This window comes from Penaeus monodon, chromosome 7 (assembly GCF_015228065.2).
Source record: "Penaeus monodon isolate SGIC_2016 chromosome 7, NSTDA_Pmon_1, whole genome shotgun sequence".
NCBI classification, from domain to species: domain Eukaryota; kingdom Metazoa; phylum Arthropoda; class Malacostraca; order Decapoda; family Penaeidae; genus Penaeus; species Penaeus monodon.
In genome coordinates, this window is record NC_051392.1 from 42,240,509 (window position 1) to 42,258,817 (window position 18,309).

At 35.9% G+C, this 18,309-nt stretch overlaps 1 protein-coding gene across 1 annotated transcript; it reads right to left on the bottom strand.

Annotated features, from left to right (window-relative positions):
• Positions 1 to 15,954: 15,954 nt before the first annotated feature.
• Positions 15,955 to 17,910, bottom strand: LOC119575665 (glycine-rich cell wall structural protein 1.0-like). The gene is made up of 6 exons (XM_037923294.1): positions 17,866 to 17,910; positions 17,599 to 17,776; positions 17,186 to 17,356; positions 16,838 to 17,071; positions 16,437 to 16,600; positions 15,955 to 16,062 (listed from the first exon to the last, which is right to left on the bottom strand). The coding sequence occupies exons 1-6, from the start codon at positions 17,908 to 17,910 to the stop codon at positions 15,955 to 15,957; spliced, it is 900 nt and encodes a 299-aa protein (XP_037779222.1).
• Between the last annotated feature and the right edge of the window lie 399 nt (positions 17,911 to 18,309).

Genomic DNA, 18,309 nt, shown 5'->3' on the forward strand with positions numbered 1-18,309 from the left:
TACCTTACACAATGCACCAATGTAACGTGCACTCACTCTCTGGGGAGATAGGCACTTAGGGAGGAAATCTTCATGTTTAATATGATTAGAGTTTATCTTTTACTCCCAAAACATATTGATTTGCTGTTGTCTTCCCCCTCTCATGTGTGTTTTCATTCGCATGTGGTTCATACGCTCTCTCTCTCCTCTCTTATGTGTGGGGTGGTTTGTGTGTGTGTTTTCTTTCTCTGTGCCTAATCAAACAGTTTAATCTAATTTTATTGATTTTGCTACATCAAAGGCACAGGGTAAGGCTATATTCAAACACAATTCGTTCAAAAATAGCTTTCAATCTCTCCTCCTTAACGCAAACGCACTAACATTAGAACCAAGAGCTTATTTTCCTGTTCTGATAGTCATGCATCACCGTAGTATACGGGTACGCGTTGGATAAACCAAGGAGAGTTCTTCGCATAATGTGGAAGGTACTAACTGTAACTACTGATAACTTACTGTAGTGTATAGATTGTATAGAGCTATACTGTTTATAGATAATAACTAGATAAATAATTATATATATTATTTAATATATATATACTAATAATCTCTATATCATATATATGATATAACTATATATTATGTGTGGTGTGTGTGTGTGTGGTGTTGTGTGTGTGTGTGTGTGTGTGTGTAGTGTGTAAGTCGTTGTGTGGGTAGTTCTAGAACCATACAATCACCATACGAACACACATACACACCACCTACACACACATTACTACACCACACATCACACACGCACATGCATACATACACACACACAATCACACACACACACACACCACACAACCCACCACAAACACACCAACACCTACACACACACACGACGCACCACAACCCGACTCTCTCACACACAGACATCACCCACACACAAGCCCGCACACACACACACACACGACCACAGAGGCCCTATCTATCAACATGTGACGGAAGCGGAACACCACACACCACACACACACACCCACACACACACACACACACACCCCACTACACACACCAACACCTCTATATTTACATAAAAAAAAAGAAAAAAAAGTATAATATATATGTTATGTATAATACGATATTATTTTATAATATTACTATATCCTAATCTATAAGTAATATGATATAAGAATATATATCATAGATAATTATTGCTATAGATAGAGGGGGTAAATATATATCTATAATATTATACTATATATCTGGGTGTGGTATAGTTATCTCTATATATAACATATAGATATTATATATATACTATATAAGAATGTAATACTCTAGTGGTATAACTAATCCATTAATATACTAATTCTAATAATACATATAATATAATATATTATATATAATCTATAAAATACTGTTATAATATATACTATCGTTATATTTCTCTTATATTTATATATATTATATCTATTTATATGATATCTATTTACATTTATTATATATTATAATTCTCGTTAGATATTATATTATTATATACCATATTAATATTATATATCTTAATCATATATTATATTACTCATTATTATATTACATATTACATTATATATTATATTATATATTCGTATTACTAATCTTCATAATATACTTATATACTATAATATTGTATATCAACTATTATAATATAATATATATATATAATATATTAATACATATATATAATTATATGAATACATATAATTAGACCAACTGACAGCGAAGGATGAACCACGCTCACTGTGCTAGAAAGACCGAAGTTAAAAAAACATAAAAGCAATAAAAAAATAACAAGAGCCCGGGAATAGATTAATACCGCAGACCTCAATCAGAATGGCATGACGCAAAGCTGTTGTGAATACTTCTTCTACAAACTTTGGTACGAATTTTTAATGAAAGTATGGGGCAGAGACTGGATAAATCAGTTTTTACTCCCTAACGCTAAAAAATTTACGCACCTCCTATGCAACAATAACAGGACATTTTGCCATTAATAAGTCACGCAGCCAAATTTTGTTGAAAATTAATGCTGAAAGAATGAATTTAAAGTTAAGAGAAGAATTGCGAGACGAAACAAGCAGGTTGTTCGTGCCTGTAAAAGGTACGAAACCAAATTCTTAATCTTTGAAATTGATCATAGGGAAAACGAGAACATCGAAAGAACTGATGTTCCATCGATTACTCCAAAAGCTTTTTAGATACAATTGATCACGATATCCTCTGGAATAACATGACGATATGAAACTTCCAAAACACATCATCCCTAATAAAGCCATGTAGGGACCACAAGCAGCTGTAAGAACCACTTATGGGTTAAACAGAATAGCTTTCGAAGTCAACCAAAGGAGTACGACAAGGTTGCATTCTGTCTCTGCACCTTTTTGATATACTATTCTTAGCATTATGCGTAGAGGTAGGCTCTAAATAATTTGATTTGAAGGAGCTGTAAGATGTTGGAGGTACAATATATCCAATCTAAGATACGCCGATGATATAGATGTTTAATATGGCCCAGCAGTATCAACAACCACAAACTACTACCTAAAGTATAGGAAGTGCTCAGTGAAAGGCTGAGTTTGTTTCTTATGCTAAGAACTAAGATCATTAAGATTCGAAAGATAACCGTACATGAACGAGTGATAACATGTTTACATCAATGGAATGGTTGTGGAAAATGTGAGAGTTTTCACTTAACTTGGAGCTGTTTTAACTAATCATATGGATGATTCACCGGAGATTTTTAAAAAAAAAGAAGATTACCATTGCCAATACAGACTCGGACTGAAGACTGTCACGAACGACGCCAATCCCGAGAGTTTAAGGTCAGTCACCGCCGGCGCGTTGTCCCTGGGCACGGACTTCACCTCGATTGCTCACTAGCCACGTTGGGCAAGCAAGGCCCAAGTCAGTGCTGGTCCCAAGCCCGGATAAACTAGAGAGATGATTACTAAAAAGGTAACACTCGGCACTCTCCGTGGAAGGACACGTGGACCCTACCTAGTACTCACTTCCAAGCGCATTGAACACGAAAACTACATTAGTATCATGCTGTGATACGGGGGCGCTCAAACTGACCCTAAGTACCGTTAAACAAAAACAAACAAAAAAAAACATTGCTAAAAACGCCACAGTTTGCTCTCAAGTTAACAATCTGGACGAAGACGAAGCATAACCCTTACGGACAAAGCTGCGGTTAATGAATTCATTGTTTCCCTTGCATCATATGGTTCAGAGTGTTGGGTGATGAGAAGATAGACAAGAAGGTCTAGTTTTTGAAATGTGGTGTTACAGACGAGTACTACGCTATTAACTGGACAGCAAAGAACACGCATGATGAAGTGCTGAAAACTATTGTAAAGACCGGCTGTTGCACATATTGAACAAAGAAAACTACAGTTTATTGTCATTGTGATGAGATAAAGTATTGAGAAAAATTGTTGACAGGACTGTGGATAGGAACGAGGAAGAGGCAAACCAAAGACAAGACTGAGCGCAATATCAAGATATTTGCGGGCTGTCGATGGTACAAGTGGGAAAATGACGCGCAAGATCGAGTTGAGTGGCGAAAGGATGGTGGAGAGAATCCACGCTGCTCAACATGACCTACCGTTTATTGTGATGATGATATATATATTATATAATATATTGTATAATATATGTAATATCATATGGAGGATCATATAATCTACTACATAGATTATGTACTCATATTTAATATTATATATATCTATATTATTATATATAGCTACTATATCATTTATATTCTATATATATATATTATCGATATTCTAATGTAACATAATATCTATTAATAATATCTCTATATATATATATATGAATAGTATTCATATCGTATTTATAATATGATTTTATATAATATATAAACAATTATATTTATCTATATATATAGGATTAATATAGATATATAATTTATCAATATCATCTACATATTTTATATAATTTATATGTATTATATATGTTAATATACATATATCTATTATCAATATATATACTCTATACGTTATATATATTATATAATCACCATATTTTTATACTACCTAAGGTAATATATTCGTACGTATATATGATATAATTTAATCTAGATATTCTAATATACAATAGTGTAATAGAATATGTAATTATATATACATATAAATATATATAATTATATAATTCATATAAATATATATTACTATTGATATATAATTACATAATATTATATATATATATTATATTTATTATATATATATTATATATATTAATAACATACCTACAATTATATACTATATACCTACTATATATAATAGATATCTTATAAATATTAATAATATATATATATATATATATATATAATATTACAATTATATATTTATTAATATATCAAGTCATGTATAGATATTGTATATTATTTTTATATTTTATTATATATTATATATATTATTTTATATATTATATTATATATATTAGTATTATTCAATATTGCCTATTTATTAATTTATAGATCATATCATATATATTGTATTATATTATATAATATATATTATATATATTATAGTATATTTTCATATTTATATAGTATATATATATATATATGATCTATACGGATATACTATATCTTATGATTGTATATATATATACATAGATATATTCATATATATACTATATACAGTATCTAGTACTTATATATATACTTAGCTATATCATCTTATATTATATATATAACTGATAGCCGCTGTGGTCCAGTGGTTAGAGCACCGACTCCACCCCATTCGTGGTCCCGAGTTCCCATTCCCTGCCGCCGGCGTCGTAAAAACATTGCCTGCGCGTTTGATCGAGCCAGAAAAACGCCTATCCCTTGAGAAGTCAAACGCAGTGTGTCGTAGGGAGTTCCATCCGCCTGTGCGACAACATACCAGCGGTGTGTTGATGAAGGCTCCCAATCATGGCAAGGGCTGGCTACCATGCCATCATACATAAATCTCGCCAGTAAATGAATTGAGAGAGGCCTATGCCCTGCAGTAAATATTACATAAATACCACTATATCTGATAATTGTATATTATAGAATATGATGTATTATATATATGCATTATATATATGATATATATATATGTATACTATATGATTATAATATGATATATATATTAATATATGTAATATAATATATTATACTGTATATATTATAATATATGAATTATATATAATATATATATATATATAATATATCTACTGGTTAATATAGACTCCAATATCATTTTAATAATAATCATGTATATATACATTTTAATATACATATACTACATATATATTATTTATATATTTATCATATTATATAATACTCCATAGTAATAATGAACTATATGATATATCAATATATATATCTGTTATTATAGAATATTAGATATAGATAATATTACAATGCAAGATATTATGTACTCTATACAATATAATAATCTATCTTATAATATATATGATAATGTAATCATAATTGTATAATTAGATGTCTTCATATATACAAGAATCACTATCGTCCATATATCATACTATATAAATAACTATACTAGATATATCATCATATATATAGGATATTATATATGTATATAGTATAGGGGGTATATAGTATATCATATAATATCGCTATACTAATCAGATCCTATATTATATCTGTACTGGATATAATCTCTAGATATATTAATCAATAAGTATATAATCTACTTAGCTACTAATAGATCATATTATCCTCATATCTAGACTAGTAATAACATATAATTTTTACATTTGATTAATATATCACTGAATCCAACTATATATTAATCATTATTACCTATTTCCCATATTAGCTACACTTTCAATATACTATATATATACTATATATATATAATCCCTCAATTATGTATAATACATCATAAAAATATAATGAATAATTTATATCTATAATGTCATCTCCTATATATTCTATATTATTGTTATATAGTATATGATATATATAGATACCTCTATATATCTAGGACCTTAGATATACCTCCTATCACTCTACTTATATTATTATTACATATATATCATGTCATAGTAATATAATACATATACATACATATATATATATTATATATAGTTTATATATATTAAATATATATATTTTATACTTATATATATTCTATATTATATGGTATAATATCTAACATATGATTATTACACCTATATATATATATGAATTATATATAATCATATATAGAATATATATAGTATATTATGTATGATTTATGGTACAGATACTACGATATAATATATATATATATATATATATAAGATATATATATATATTATTTATAATTATAGATCTATGTTTATATATTATTAATCAATTACGAATATATATTATATATATCTATCTATAGATATATGTAGATACTCTCTATTAATATCTATATATATATAGATTTATATATTTATATATATATATATATAACTATATATATATATCTATATATATATTATATATATATTACGTAGTACATATATTATATTATACAATATGTTATATTATATAATTATTTATATCATATAATATATTATTTAATAGCATAGTATGCATCTTATATATATCATACATATGTATAGTTTATTAGATATATAGATATAGATTATTATTAATATAATATATATATTATATTATATAATACATACGACATTCAAGTTATTCAGATATAATAGATAATATATAAGTATCTATATATATATATACTAATAATATTATATATACATATTGTATATTCATATTATATATATATGGTATATATATAGATTACATATATAATATATATGTTATATTATATATTATATATATTTATATATTTATATATATATATATATATATATGTACACACACATACAACAACACACACCCACACACCCACACACATCCACACACGCCCACACCCACACACACACACACACACACACACACACACACACACGCGCACGCACAGCCACAACACCCCACACACGCGCACCCACACACACACACAACACACACACACACACACACACACACACCACCACACATATATATTATATATATATATAATCTATATAATATATATACATATATATAGATATGAATCTATCTATATATATATATGTATAGATATATACTATATATCTATATATATATATATATTATATATACATATATATTTATAGACTCATATATTGTAATAATACATATATTTACTATAAAGTAGCGAATTTATTTTACGTTACTTTGCTCACTATTATATATATATATGAACTATATATCACATATATATATACACACACACGCACATATATATATATATCTATATATATACATGTCCGATAGACTATTATATATATATATATATCTTAGTATATATACACACTGCATCTTAGATCTATATATATATATATATATATAAAAAACGTATCCCAGTATATTATACTATATATATATATATATAATCATTATAATATATGTACTAATTTATTTATTATATGTATATATATATGATATATCTATATATCTCTTCTATATATATCGATATATATATATTATATACAACACTCTATATATTTGTATAATATATGTGTGTATAATATATATCTAGTCTAATATTTTATATATATATATATTATATATATACTATAATATATACCCATAATATCTATATATATATAAATATGATTGTAATGATATCTATATATATATATATATATATATATATAACTACTACAATTTCTATAATTGACAGTATACAGTGAGAGTCTTTCTACTATAGTATTATATTATATATCTATATATATACTATGAGTATATATATATATGTATAGTATATCGTATATATAGATACATATTAGTATATAATATATATCTACTATCTATATATATATAATATTATATATCTATATATATCTACATATATCTGTCTAGTGTATATGAATATATATGTCATGACAACAACTACACTTCATGAGTATCTGTATATATATATATATATAGTATATATATAATTATATATATTATATATATATCTATATATTTCTCGTATATGATTTGCCTGCCCTGGAGACTCGCCTCGGAAGGGAATACCCATCGGCTGGAAGCGAAGGGGTGGAATCGGCGTGCGCCCCCGTCGGCGTTGCCCCTTCATGATGATGTGATATTTATATATTTTCATACACTCATATAGAGTATATAGGATATGAATTATATATATATATATATATATATATACATATATATATATATAACTAAGATATATAGATATATATTATATATACTCTATATATATTACTCATATGTATCTATATATATAATAGACATATTGAGTGATATATATTAGTATATATCTATGGAGTATATATAATATATAGATATATATATATATATATATATATATATATATTATATATATATATATATATACTAATATATTATAATATACACCCCACTATAGTCATGTGTGGTGGTGCTTTATCTGTGGTCGAAATGGGATCATATGTCCTAGTCCACGAACACACTAATAACATGTGTGTATGTATATATGTTTGTATGTATGACTACATATAGATATTGTATTATATAGTCGCATACTTTTGTTTAATGTGGAACAGAGGAAAAGGTAATCCGAAAGCAATTGTTTCAACCTGCTTATGTCTTTTTACTGTTATATGGGTTGTTCGCTCTACACCGTTTTGATATCGTTTTCACCACGTAAACAGATTTTTGTTCTTTGTGGTTGGCAGATTCTTCTCTCGCCCAGCGTCAGGCCGACGGCGGGGGGTGACCGTGAGTATCATGCTCATTATAAAGTATTAATTGATCTATGTGATAACTCAGTACCTTCAGTGGCTTTAAGATGCATAAATCTATACGTGAATTAAATAAAGCGACCACAAAATAAGGCAGAAAAAAGTCCCTAGTTTATGAAACTTCGGAATCCTACTAACACGTTTTTAATAAAGAAATATATTCGTAAAGACGGGCGTCTTCTTTTTATTTATTTTCATTTTTGACTTTCAACTTCTTTCCCCCAGTCGATAAAAAAGGGCGGTTCTTCCTGGCCAGTTATAGAACCACGACGCATACCGTGATCAGCACAACGGTCACTACTGAGCCTTACCACTGCTTCTTCAGTAAGTAGTTCTGTATTCATAAAGGAGTGTGCAGCCTATGCTTGATATCCTCGTACTTCAAAATTAAAATGGCAACTGGCGCAACCAAACCACGCATCAGTTATACTATTCTTTCTTTTTGTCACATATTTGTTTTTGTTATGGCAGTCCTAGGAGAGAGTTTATAACGCCTAATGACCTTTTCATTTCTAGGGGATCCACACAATATTCATGCCTCCCTAGACATTTCACTTACTAATACTTGTCGAGCATGAATATCTATACACAGTAACTAACTCTAACGCCCTCTACGCAGCCGCAACCGACCCCGATCCGTGCACGGCCCGCAAGCTCCGCCGACTGCGCCGCCGCGAGATCAGCGTAGGCGATATCCCCGACCCCGCTTTGAGCCCGAGCAAGGATGACCTTGATGACGCTTCTTCAGAAGCCAAGGGCGACGTCTTCCCGGCCAGCAACAAGCTGTTCTTCACCGTGTGGAAGACGTCGACCTCCACGGCCGTCGTAACGAGCACTGCCATCAACTCCTCCATCACGATCTCGGCTTCCGCCTACTGCACCTACGCTGGCTTCACGGGGCCGCTCTGCTAGGAGGGCAAGCCAGTTGGCTGCTACTTGCTGGCGTAGCAAAGTTCGTGCACTGATGTAAATGCAAAGTGAAATGGTGTGTATCATGACCCCTACTATTAAACTTGAATTTGTGATTTGCTTTTTGGCCATCCGTTCGTCCATGATCCAGTATGATGATTCTTTGCATCACGCCAGAGAAGCGACTCGTATATTTAAACACACGCACGCACACACACACGTATATAATGTACATATGTATGTATGTATATACAAACACACACACACACCCACCCCACACACACACACACCACACACACACGCACAACACACACACACACAACAACACACACACACAACACACCCACCACCCACACACACACACCACACACACACGCACACACGACGCAACCACACGACACACGCACCGCACACGCACACACCACACACACCATATATAAACTCGTGGTTTCCTTGTGCTTTGCTCCTATTTGCTTAACCTTCGTTCTTTATGGTATCCTCCTGGTAGAGTTATCTCCGGGTATTAAAAGACAATAAGTGTAATTTTCATACTTATATTCATCTGAACATACAGCAGGATTCCGACAAACACAAATTAAACGATCGTGAACTGGTCTTGAGTTCAGTCGTGAGATGTCTTGTGGAAACGAGGGAAGTGACGTGTCCAGGCTAGATGGTTATTCACCCGGGTAGGAGAGCCGCAAAGCCCAGGTAGCCACTGGTAGAGCGGATGCCGCTTTCATTAAGCCCAGTTCAAATAGTGGCTGCAATAAATGGTTCAAGGGAGTGTAAAATAGTTATAGTCCTCACATCACTTCACAGCACTTTACTTCACTTCACTTCACTATACTTTACTTTATTTACTTCATCTCACTTCACCAATCGTTAAATAGATGCAAGAAATGAAAGAAAAATAACTTACGGCGTGGTCAGGCGTGGAGCTCGAAGCAGAGTGGCAAACCAAAGAATGGCAACCACCGACGATGGCTAACACGAGGCTTTGGTGGAGTCGAAGCTGCCACACACTGACACACACTGCAATAGATATATTTGAATAAATGTATACTTGCACACACACACACACACACACACACACATATAGATGTATGTGTGTGTGTGGTGTGTGTGTGTGTGTGTGTGTGGTGTGGTGTGTGTGTTTTGTGTGTGTGGTGTGTGGTGTGTGTGGGTGTGTGTGTGTATGTTTGGTTGTGTGTGTTTGGGTGTGTGTGCGGGCGTGTGTGCTGTGTGTGTCACTAAGAGGATAAAGATTAAAATCCTTCCAAAATTATTCAGAAAAATGCAGATTGGCAGGTAATCCTAAAGTATCATATAGTCATAGGCTTAGCCCTCCATGGCAAGCCCTGTGCCCTTCCATAATACTCTCACTATTTTAGCAGAAACTCTCGCGAGAAATATCACAAATACACACTTCCTTTTATTTTTTCTCCATTTCACTTTCTTGTTTCTACCTTTTTCCCCTTTTGCTTTTCACACTACCCGTGCCTACGTTCCAGCATTCGGCCCGCCGCGACAGAGCGCCCAAGATGACCGGAGGAGGGCCTCGGCCGAGCCAGACTCTACTGCCAATAAAACTTTATTACATAGAACATTCTCTCACACTTTCCTCTCTTCCTTTCCTCAAAAGGGCGAAGGGATACGTGAACAGAATCCCCATATATAAAGTATTCCGATCGAAGATTCATTTAAGACTCGAGACAACCATGATGGTGAGCAAAAGATGGTGTGAGGTGATGCCTGTATCCCATTTGAAAATGTGGAAGTGGGGTAGTGTAAATGACATTCTAGATCTGATTTTTTCACAGTGGCTAATAATATTTAATACTGAGTTATCAGAAATTCTCGGATCACTAGCACGCCTTAACTTTTAACCTTTAACTTTCTTATACACATTTCTTTTTCTTTTTTTTTTTTTTTTTTTAGAACAGGGCCTTTGTTTATTGGGTGATTGCTGCGTTGGTGGTCACTTGTTCTTGCAAAAGAAGAAGCGCAGATGGTATGTACTAACACGTTTACTTTTATCGTTTAGCATGATGAAATATATAGGGGCTCAGGTGGTTTACTTGTAACGTCCAGCGCAGTTGTGTTGTATGAGGTTGGTGTTGTCCCCAAGACTAGTGCTTGTCTTGAGATCGTTTACATATTATTTTTCTCTTTGCAGTCGTCATTTAGTCTATCGTGTGCGGTTTCCATCATGTCACACACGCCTTCTCATTGTGTGTGGATCTATCACAAGCACCAAATAAGTGACTAGCTAATGCAACTAGTCACGACCTTATATTCTTGTGACCTCTTCACACACACAACACACACACACACGAGTACGACCACGACACACCACCACAACCACGACCACCAGAGTACGTTGCTTCCCTGTAGACATCCACACGACTTTACTATCCACACACTGAACAACGCACACATGCCACTTCAGTCACATGAGTGCACCTGTTGACTCGCGACATCCGGCACACATCACACACGCCACACCACACGCACACACACACATATCTCCTTTACTTCAGATTTCCTTCTAGAAACAAACATAATATGTTTGGTAGGCTACATAACAAGCAACCCCCCCTAATATTTTTTTTGTTTTACATAGTATGTCCCTCTGAATCCTGACGATACATCCTAACGAAAATCCGGGTTTAAGTGTCTTAAAAAGTTGTATCCTTTCATCTAATCGAAAATCAGATTTACGAAAATCTGAAGCTCTTTTATCCGGCAAAAACGAAATGTAAAAAAGGGCTATTTCCAAAACAGAACCTAAGTAAACGTAATTCTCCTTAGGTATAGTTAAGGCGCCTCGACAGGCAGTTCGTCATACGCTGCCCACTTGTCACACATGATCCTTAACCTTTTTATTGTCACGGGCCCCTTTAGAAATTTGTTCCTTTACCCTCCACACGCCATCGTTTCATCTACATGAGCAGTAAATTCCCGTTCCCATGATGTTAATAGAAAATTATACTTATGTTCTTATTTTTTGTAAATATGAATTAGTCACACTATTATCAAACTTCTTATTTGACACATGATCTCGTCAAGAGAATAACAAAACAAAGAGAGATATTCCTGCTCTTTCCCAAGGGATCGGTCCCCCTCGGAAATTACTGACGACCCCCAGGTTAAGAACCCTGTTGTAGCGACTATCCGTGCTGGCAGTGTGACGACTAAGAGCCGACTACCACTGACACTCCTCTGAACTCCTGCTCGATACCGGCAAACACGCCGAAGTCACCCACGGGACGACCGCAACCTCGCCTATACTCGGCCGCCGCCAGGATTAGCAGTTAACGAAACAGATCGTAACTTCCTAGCTAATTTAACAAAGTTTTTTTCTCCTGGTCGATTCCATACAATGGTTTAATCGAAAAGAAACAAATTTCCATGGCCTGTTTGTGTCCGACGCAGTTGCACAGTATTTGCCTCTTTTTTTGGCTTTGGCCCTTCGACTTCTCCCTGGAAGATGCCTTCAGTGACGATGTACACACTGGCTCTCCACATCTCAAACAAGGGCAATAGTCTTGCCAGCGACCTCTACAGAGCTGTCTTTGACTGACACATGATCTTCGCTCGTCTGTCATGCACATGTCATGTGAGTCTTATTGAACCAGGTCAAAGAAAATAACATTATTTTCATATTTTTCTCGATGAATGATCCTATGTACCCCTCCACATCTGCAGCTGATTTCCGACTTGAAATCGAAATCTGCGTTATAGAGTATATGGTATTCATTTACGAAACTCTAGGTAATGATAGAAGAGATTTTGTTTCAAAGTTTGTGGCACGATAAATGACGAGAATAATTTACTGTCGGTGGTTGAGATGGATTCATCGGCCTTTCAGGAGTAAAATAAAATGCGCATACCTGATCATGTGATCTTGCGCATGTACACGGGGCTTCTCATGGCATAGGAAAAGATTTTTAGTTTTATGAAAAAGTTTTGCAATCGAAATCTACGAATATTTCAGTTGCTATTTATTTCCGACATCTGATTTTGGGATTTTTTGTAATTCTGGCTCGAAACTCTATCGGTTTATATGTTTCCTGTGTAAGTTCTTGATGCGCGCTAGAGATAGAAGGAAATCCCATCCTCAGTGGAAGCAATCTGACTTCCCCTATAAGCAGATCAGTCCTTCCTTCCAAACTAATTCCGTATCATGATCTATCCGACAAAAATTTTCACACCGGATACTGTATGTCGCCCTACAAAGACAAGGCATTGCTGTGCTGTTCCATATTTGTAAAAGCACGTTTTTTTTCCAGAGTCGCCCCTGCGGGAAAAATTCCTCGTGGCAACGCATCTAACCTCAACGGTGACCTCGCTTTCCACTATGACAACAGTTATTCCCTATTTTTGCTTCACCAGTGAGTATTCCCCTTGCATTCTCATCTCACATTAGGCATAGGATTATTAACGCGACACTGGAGTCCTGAGGTCTGTGATGTTCTTCTATCTGTTATTTCTGGTAACCTCCTGCATGTATCTTCAGTCATTTCCTTTTCTGCCATCGTGAAATCGTACTCATGTTTTTTTCCAGCAAAGAACACCGCATGCCAAGGCCGCAGCTAGAGGCACACACTGCCCGAAAGCATCGCCCTCATACCAGCGACGAACCTTGCGCCGTTCCTTGAGGAATTCACAAAAAGCACAAAAGAGGGAAGACGAACGAACTCACTGGTTCATCTTGACAGACGAGAGGTACTTCTTCACCATCGCGCACTGACGTCCACGACCACGGCCGAACATGTGACCACTTTCCACGCAACCGAAGACTATTATCAACCGTGTCCGCCTCGACCTTCTTCGAACGGTACACGGTCTTCACTGGGCCCGTTGTGCGCTAACGACGGGCGGGTCCGTTCTGGCTTTCGGTCTCTCTTGGACGGTCCCTTTTCATTCGAATGAACCCGGCCTTGATATTTTTACATTTTAGCCTGTAAAAGTCATTGTATTCACAAAATCAATCTAATAAGGAAAACCTATATTTATATTTGTTCCGAAAAATGTTTGAAGGTAAACAACAGCCTATTTATGTGGTAACAGAATCTTTCTATATCTATAATTTAGAATTGTACATGTGCGACCCTCTGAAATATATCAACTTATGTCAGGCTTTATCATCCCCATTTCTCAAACAAACGTTAATTTTACCAGAGGGTTCTGTAGTCTATGAAAAATAGTCTTGGTTTTTCATAGATTACCAGCATTGTATGCGAAAGCACAGTTCGATGGATAATGACGAAATCCCTCAGCCAACCCAAGTCATTTCTATATACTTATTTTTTATGTGGTTTTGCTCATGGTTTTTTTTCGTTATTTTCATGAATAAAATTTTTACTTAGTCATAGCAAGTCTTGCAGTTCAAAGATGTGCTTTCCTGTAACCTATATCTTTTGTTTCATCCTACTTGGGGAAGCATTCTGGATATTAAATGCAAAACGCTAGTTTATATTGCGTATAGAGTATGAATCAGTTATTGAAACCACACAACACGATAGGTAACAGGTTATTTATTTAAAAGTATCAAAATTCAAGTATTCAAATATGGAGAAATAAAAAAAACAAAAAATGCTAAACTAAAGTCGTAACTACGAACTTATATACAATATATATATATATACTATATACTATAGATATATATTCTATAATATTATATATATTTAAACTATATCTATACTATATTATATATATATTTATAAACATCTATATATATATATATATATACATATATACATCAAATAATAGATATATATATATATAGTTATATCTATATATTATATATATAATTATATAAAATTATATATTCATCATCAATACGGTATGCTCCTGTTTGAGCAATCTCTATATGTGTGTGTGTGTGTTGTTGTGTTGTGTGTGTGTGGGATGTGTGTAGTGTGTGTGGGTGGTGTGTGTGTGTGTGTGTGTGCGTGTGTGTGTGTGAGTGCGTTTTGTGTGGTGTGTGTATATATATATATGTATATATATCTATATTATAGATATTATACTATCTATAATATATATAATAATCTATATGTGTGTGTGTGTGTGTGTGTGTGTGTGTGTGCTGTGCTATCTTATATATATATATATATTATATATATATATCATATTATAATATAAACATATATATCTATATATCTATATTATATATATATATATAAACATATATATATAGAGATACTTGCTCATGGCTTAGGCCAGGCCCGCTCGGGACGCCAGCTCGCACACCAGCCGCTGGCCGCAGCGCGTGGCGTCGGCGGCTCGCACCATCCGGAAGTACGCGTCCTCCGAGGGGCGTCCCTGACGGAGGCAAGGAGGAGTGCTCGTGTTAAAGACGATTTTTTTTAAGTGCCCTGTCCCACAAAATCATGGATTTCCATGAATTTCTTGGCAATTTAGAGCGGTGGTTTGCCGTTGTGTTTGGCTTCCACCCACCTCCACATTCTCTCTCTCTCTCTCTCTCTCTCTCTCTCTCTTTCTCTTTCTCTTTCTCTTTCTTTCTCTCTCTCTCTCTCTCTCTTTAATTCTTTATCTCCCTCTCTCCCCCTAACCTCCCCTCTCTCTCGCTTTCCTTCTCTCTCTCTCTCTCTCTCTCTCTCTCTCTCTCTCTCTCTCTCTCTCTCTCTCTCTCTCTCTCCTTCCCTTCCTCCCTCCTGCAAACTCACAAGCATTACCTGGGCGCTTCCCGGGAAGCCTTCCTGGGCCACGCTGCGCTTCCTGTAGCCGTGATGGCCGCCTCCTCCGCCGCCTCCGAGGGAAGCGTAGCTGCTTCCTCCCCCGCCGCCTCCGACGCCGGCGTCAAGCGAAGCGTAGCTGCTGCCTCCGCCGAATCCTCCGTCTTCAGTGCCACCGCCATAACCGCCTCCTCCGATTACTCCACCTCCATAATCACCACCTCCTCCTCCTCCTCCTCCATGACCTCCCCCGATACCACCGCCTCCATAGCCTCCTCCGCCTCCTCCTCCACCATGGCCTCCTCCTCCTCCACCATAGCCTCCTCCTCCTCCTCCTCCGATGCTTATGCCACTACCTCCGTACCCCCCTCCCCCTCCTCCGCCGCCTCCGTATACATTGCCTCCTCCTCCTCCCGTGTGTCCTCCGCCATGTCCACCTCCAGAGCCACCGCCTCCGTATCCTCCTCCAGAGCCACCGCCTCCGTATCCTCCTCCAGAGCCACCGCCTCCGTATCCTCCTCCACCTCCGTGCCCTCCAGAGTCGCTGCCTCCATATCCTCCTCCACCCCCATGCCCTCCACCTCCATATCCACCTCCTCCACCGGCGGGGACGCTATAGACGGCTACATAGCCACCTGTTGGCCAACAAAACCACTTGCAATAATGTAACTATAGGAAGGGCACAATCATGGCCAAAATATAATAACATCAATAATAATGACGATCTCGTCAGGCACGCATGTCCTCACCTCCGCCGTGGCCTCCTCCGCCGTGGTGCCCTCCGCCGCAGCCGTCCCTGTAACCACTGCAGCCGCCTCCGCAGCCTTTTCCTCCATAGCCACCGCCGCGGCAGCCGCCGCCCTTGCCGAAAACGGCGGCCTTCGTCCCCACCAGCGCGATCAGACCGAGCTTAAGCGCTCCTGCGGGCGGCCGAGGGAGAAGCGAAGTATATGAGAAACAAATCCAGAGAGACACTAAAGAGCTGCCTCGATGAAATTCAGAAAATCCCGCTTCCCGTGCGGTCAGCTTTTTGAGATTACTTTCTCTATTTCATAAATATCCTAATCCTCAATATGGCTCGTGCTTTCTATCCATGCGGGCTATGGCCCATAACAGAGCTGTTTCCCTGCAGAGCAGAGCTAGCTGCCGACCTGTGGCTTACCTAGCAAGCCAATAGCCGCCAAGCCAGACGCGATGCCGCCGGCTGCGCCGCCCAGCCCCAGCGAGACGCCGGTGCCCGCCGCCGCGGCGCTACCCAGCACCAGGATAGCGTCGGCGCCGGCGACGGACAACGCCGCCAAGAGCCCCGCCCACATCGCCCGCATCGCAGCCGGGAGCACCTGCAGGAGAGGAAGGCGAAAGAGCCGTGCTTGAAGGAAGGGAAAAGGACGTTGTAGTTCATTCATTGTTATGCATTCAGCCATTTTACTTTCTTGGGCGCGTTTTCACATATTGTACTTGTAAATTTGCTCATTGTCCTGGCCTGCACATTCTTTTATCCATGCACAATGGTGTACGTAAAGTGTGCTCGGAGGGGGAGTAAATGCGTGAGAAAGAGAACGCGTGCGAGCCAAAATGTTTACAGTTTACTGTGACCTTGTGTTAAAATGCAAATATACATACACATATACTCACATGCATTTATGGAATCATATAATGTATATATATACATACATACATACATATATACATATATATATTTATATATATATATATATATATATACATATATATATATATATATATATATATATATATATATATATATATATATATTTATTTATATGTGTGTGTGTGTGTGTGTGTGTGTGTGTGTGTGTGTGTGTGTGTGTGTGTGTGTGTGTGTGTGTGTGTGTGTGTGTGTATGTGTGTG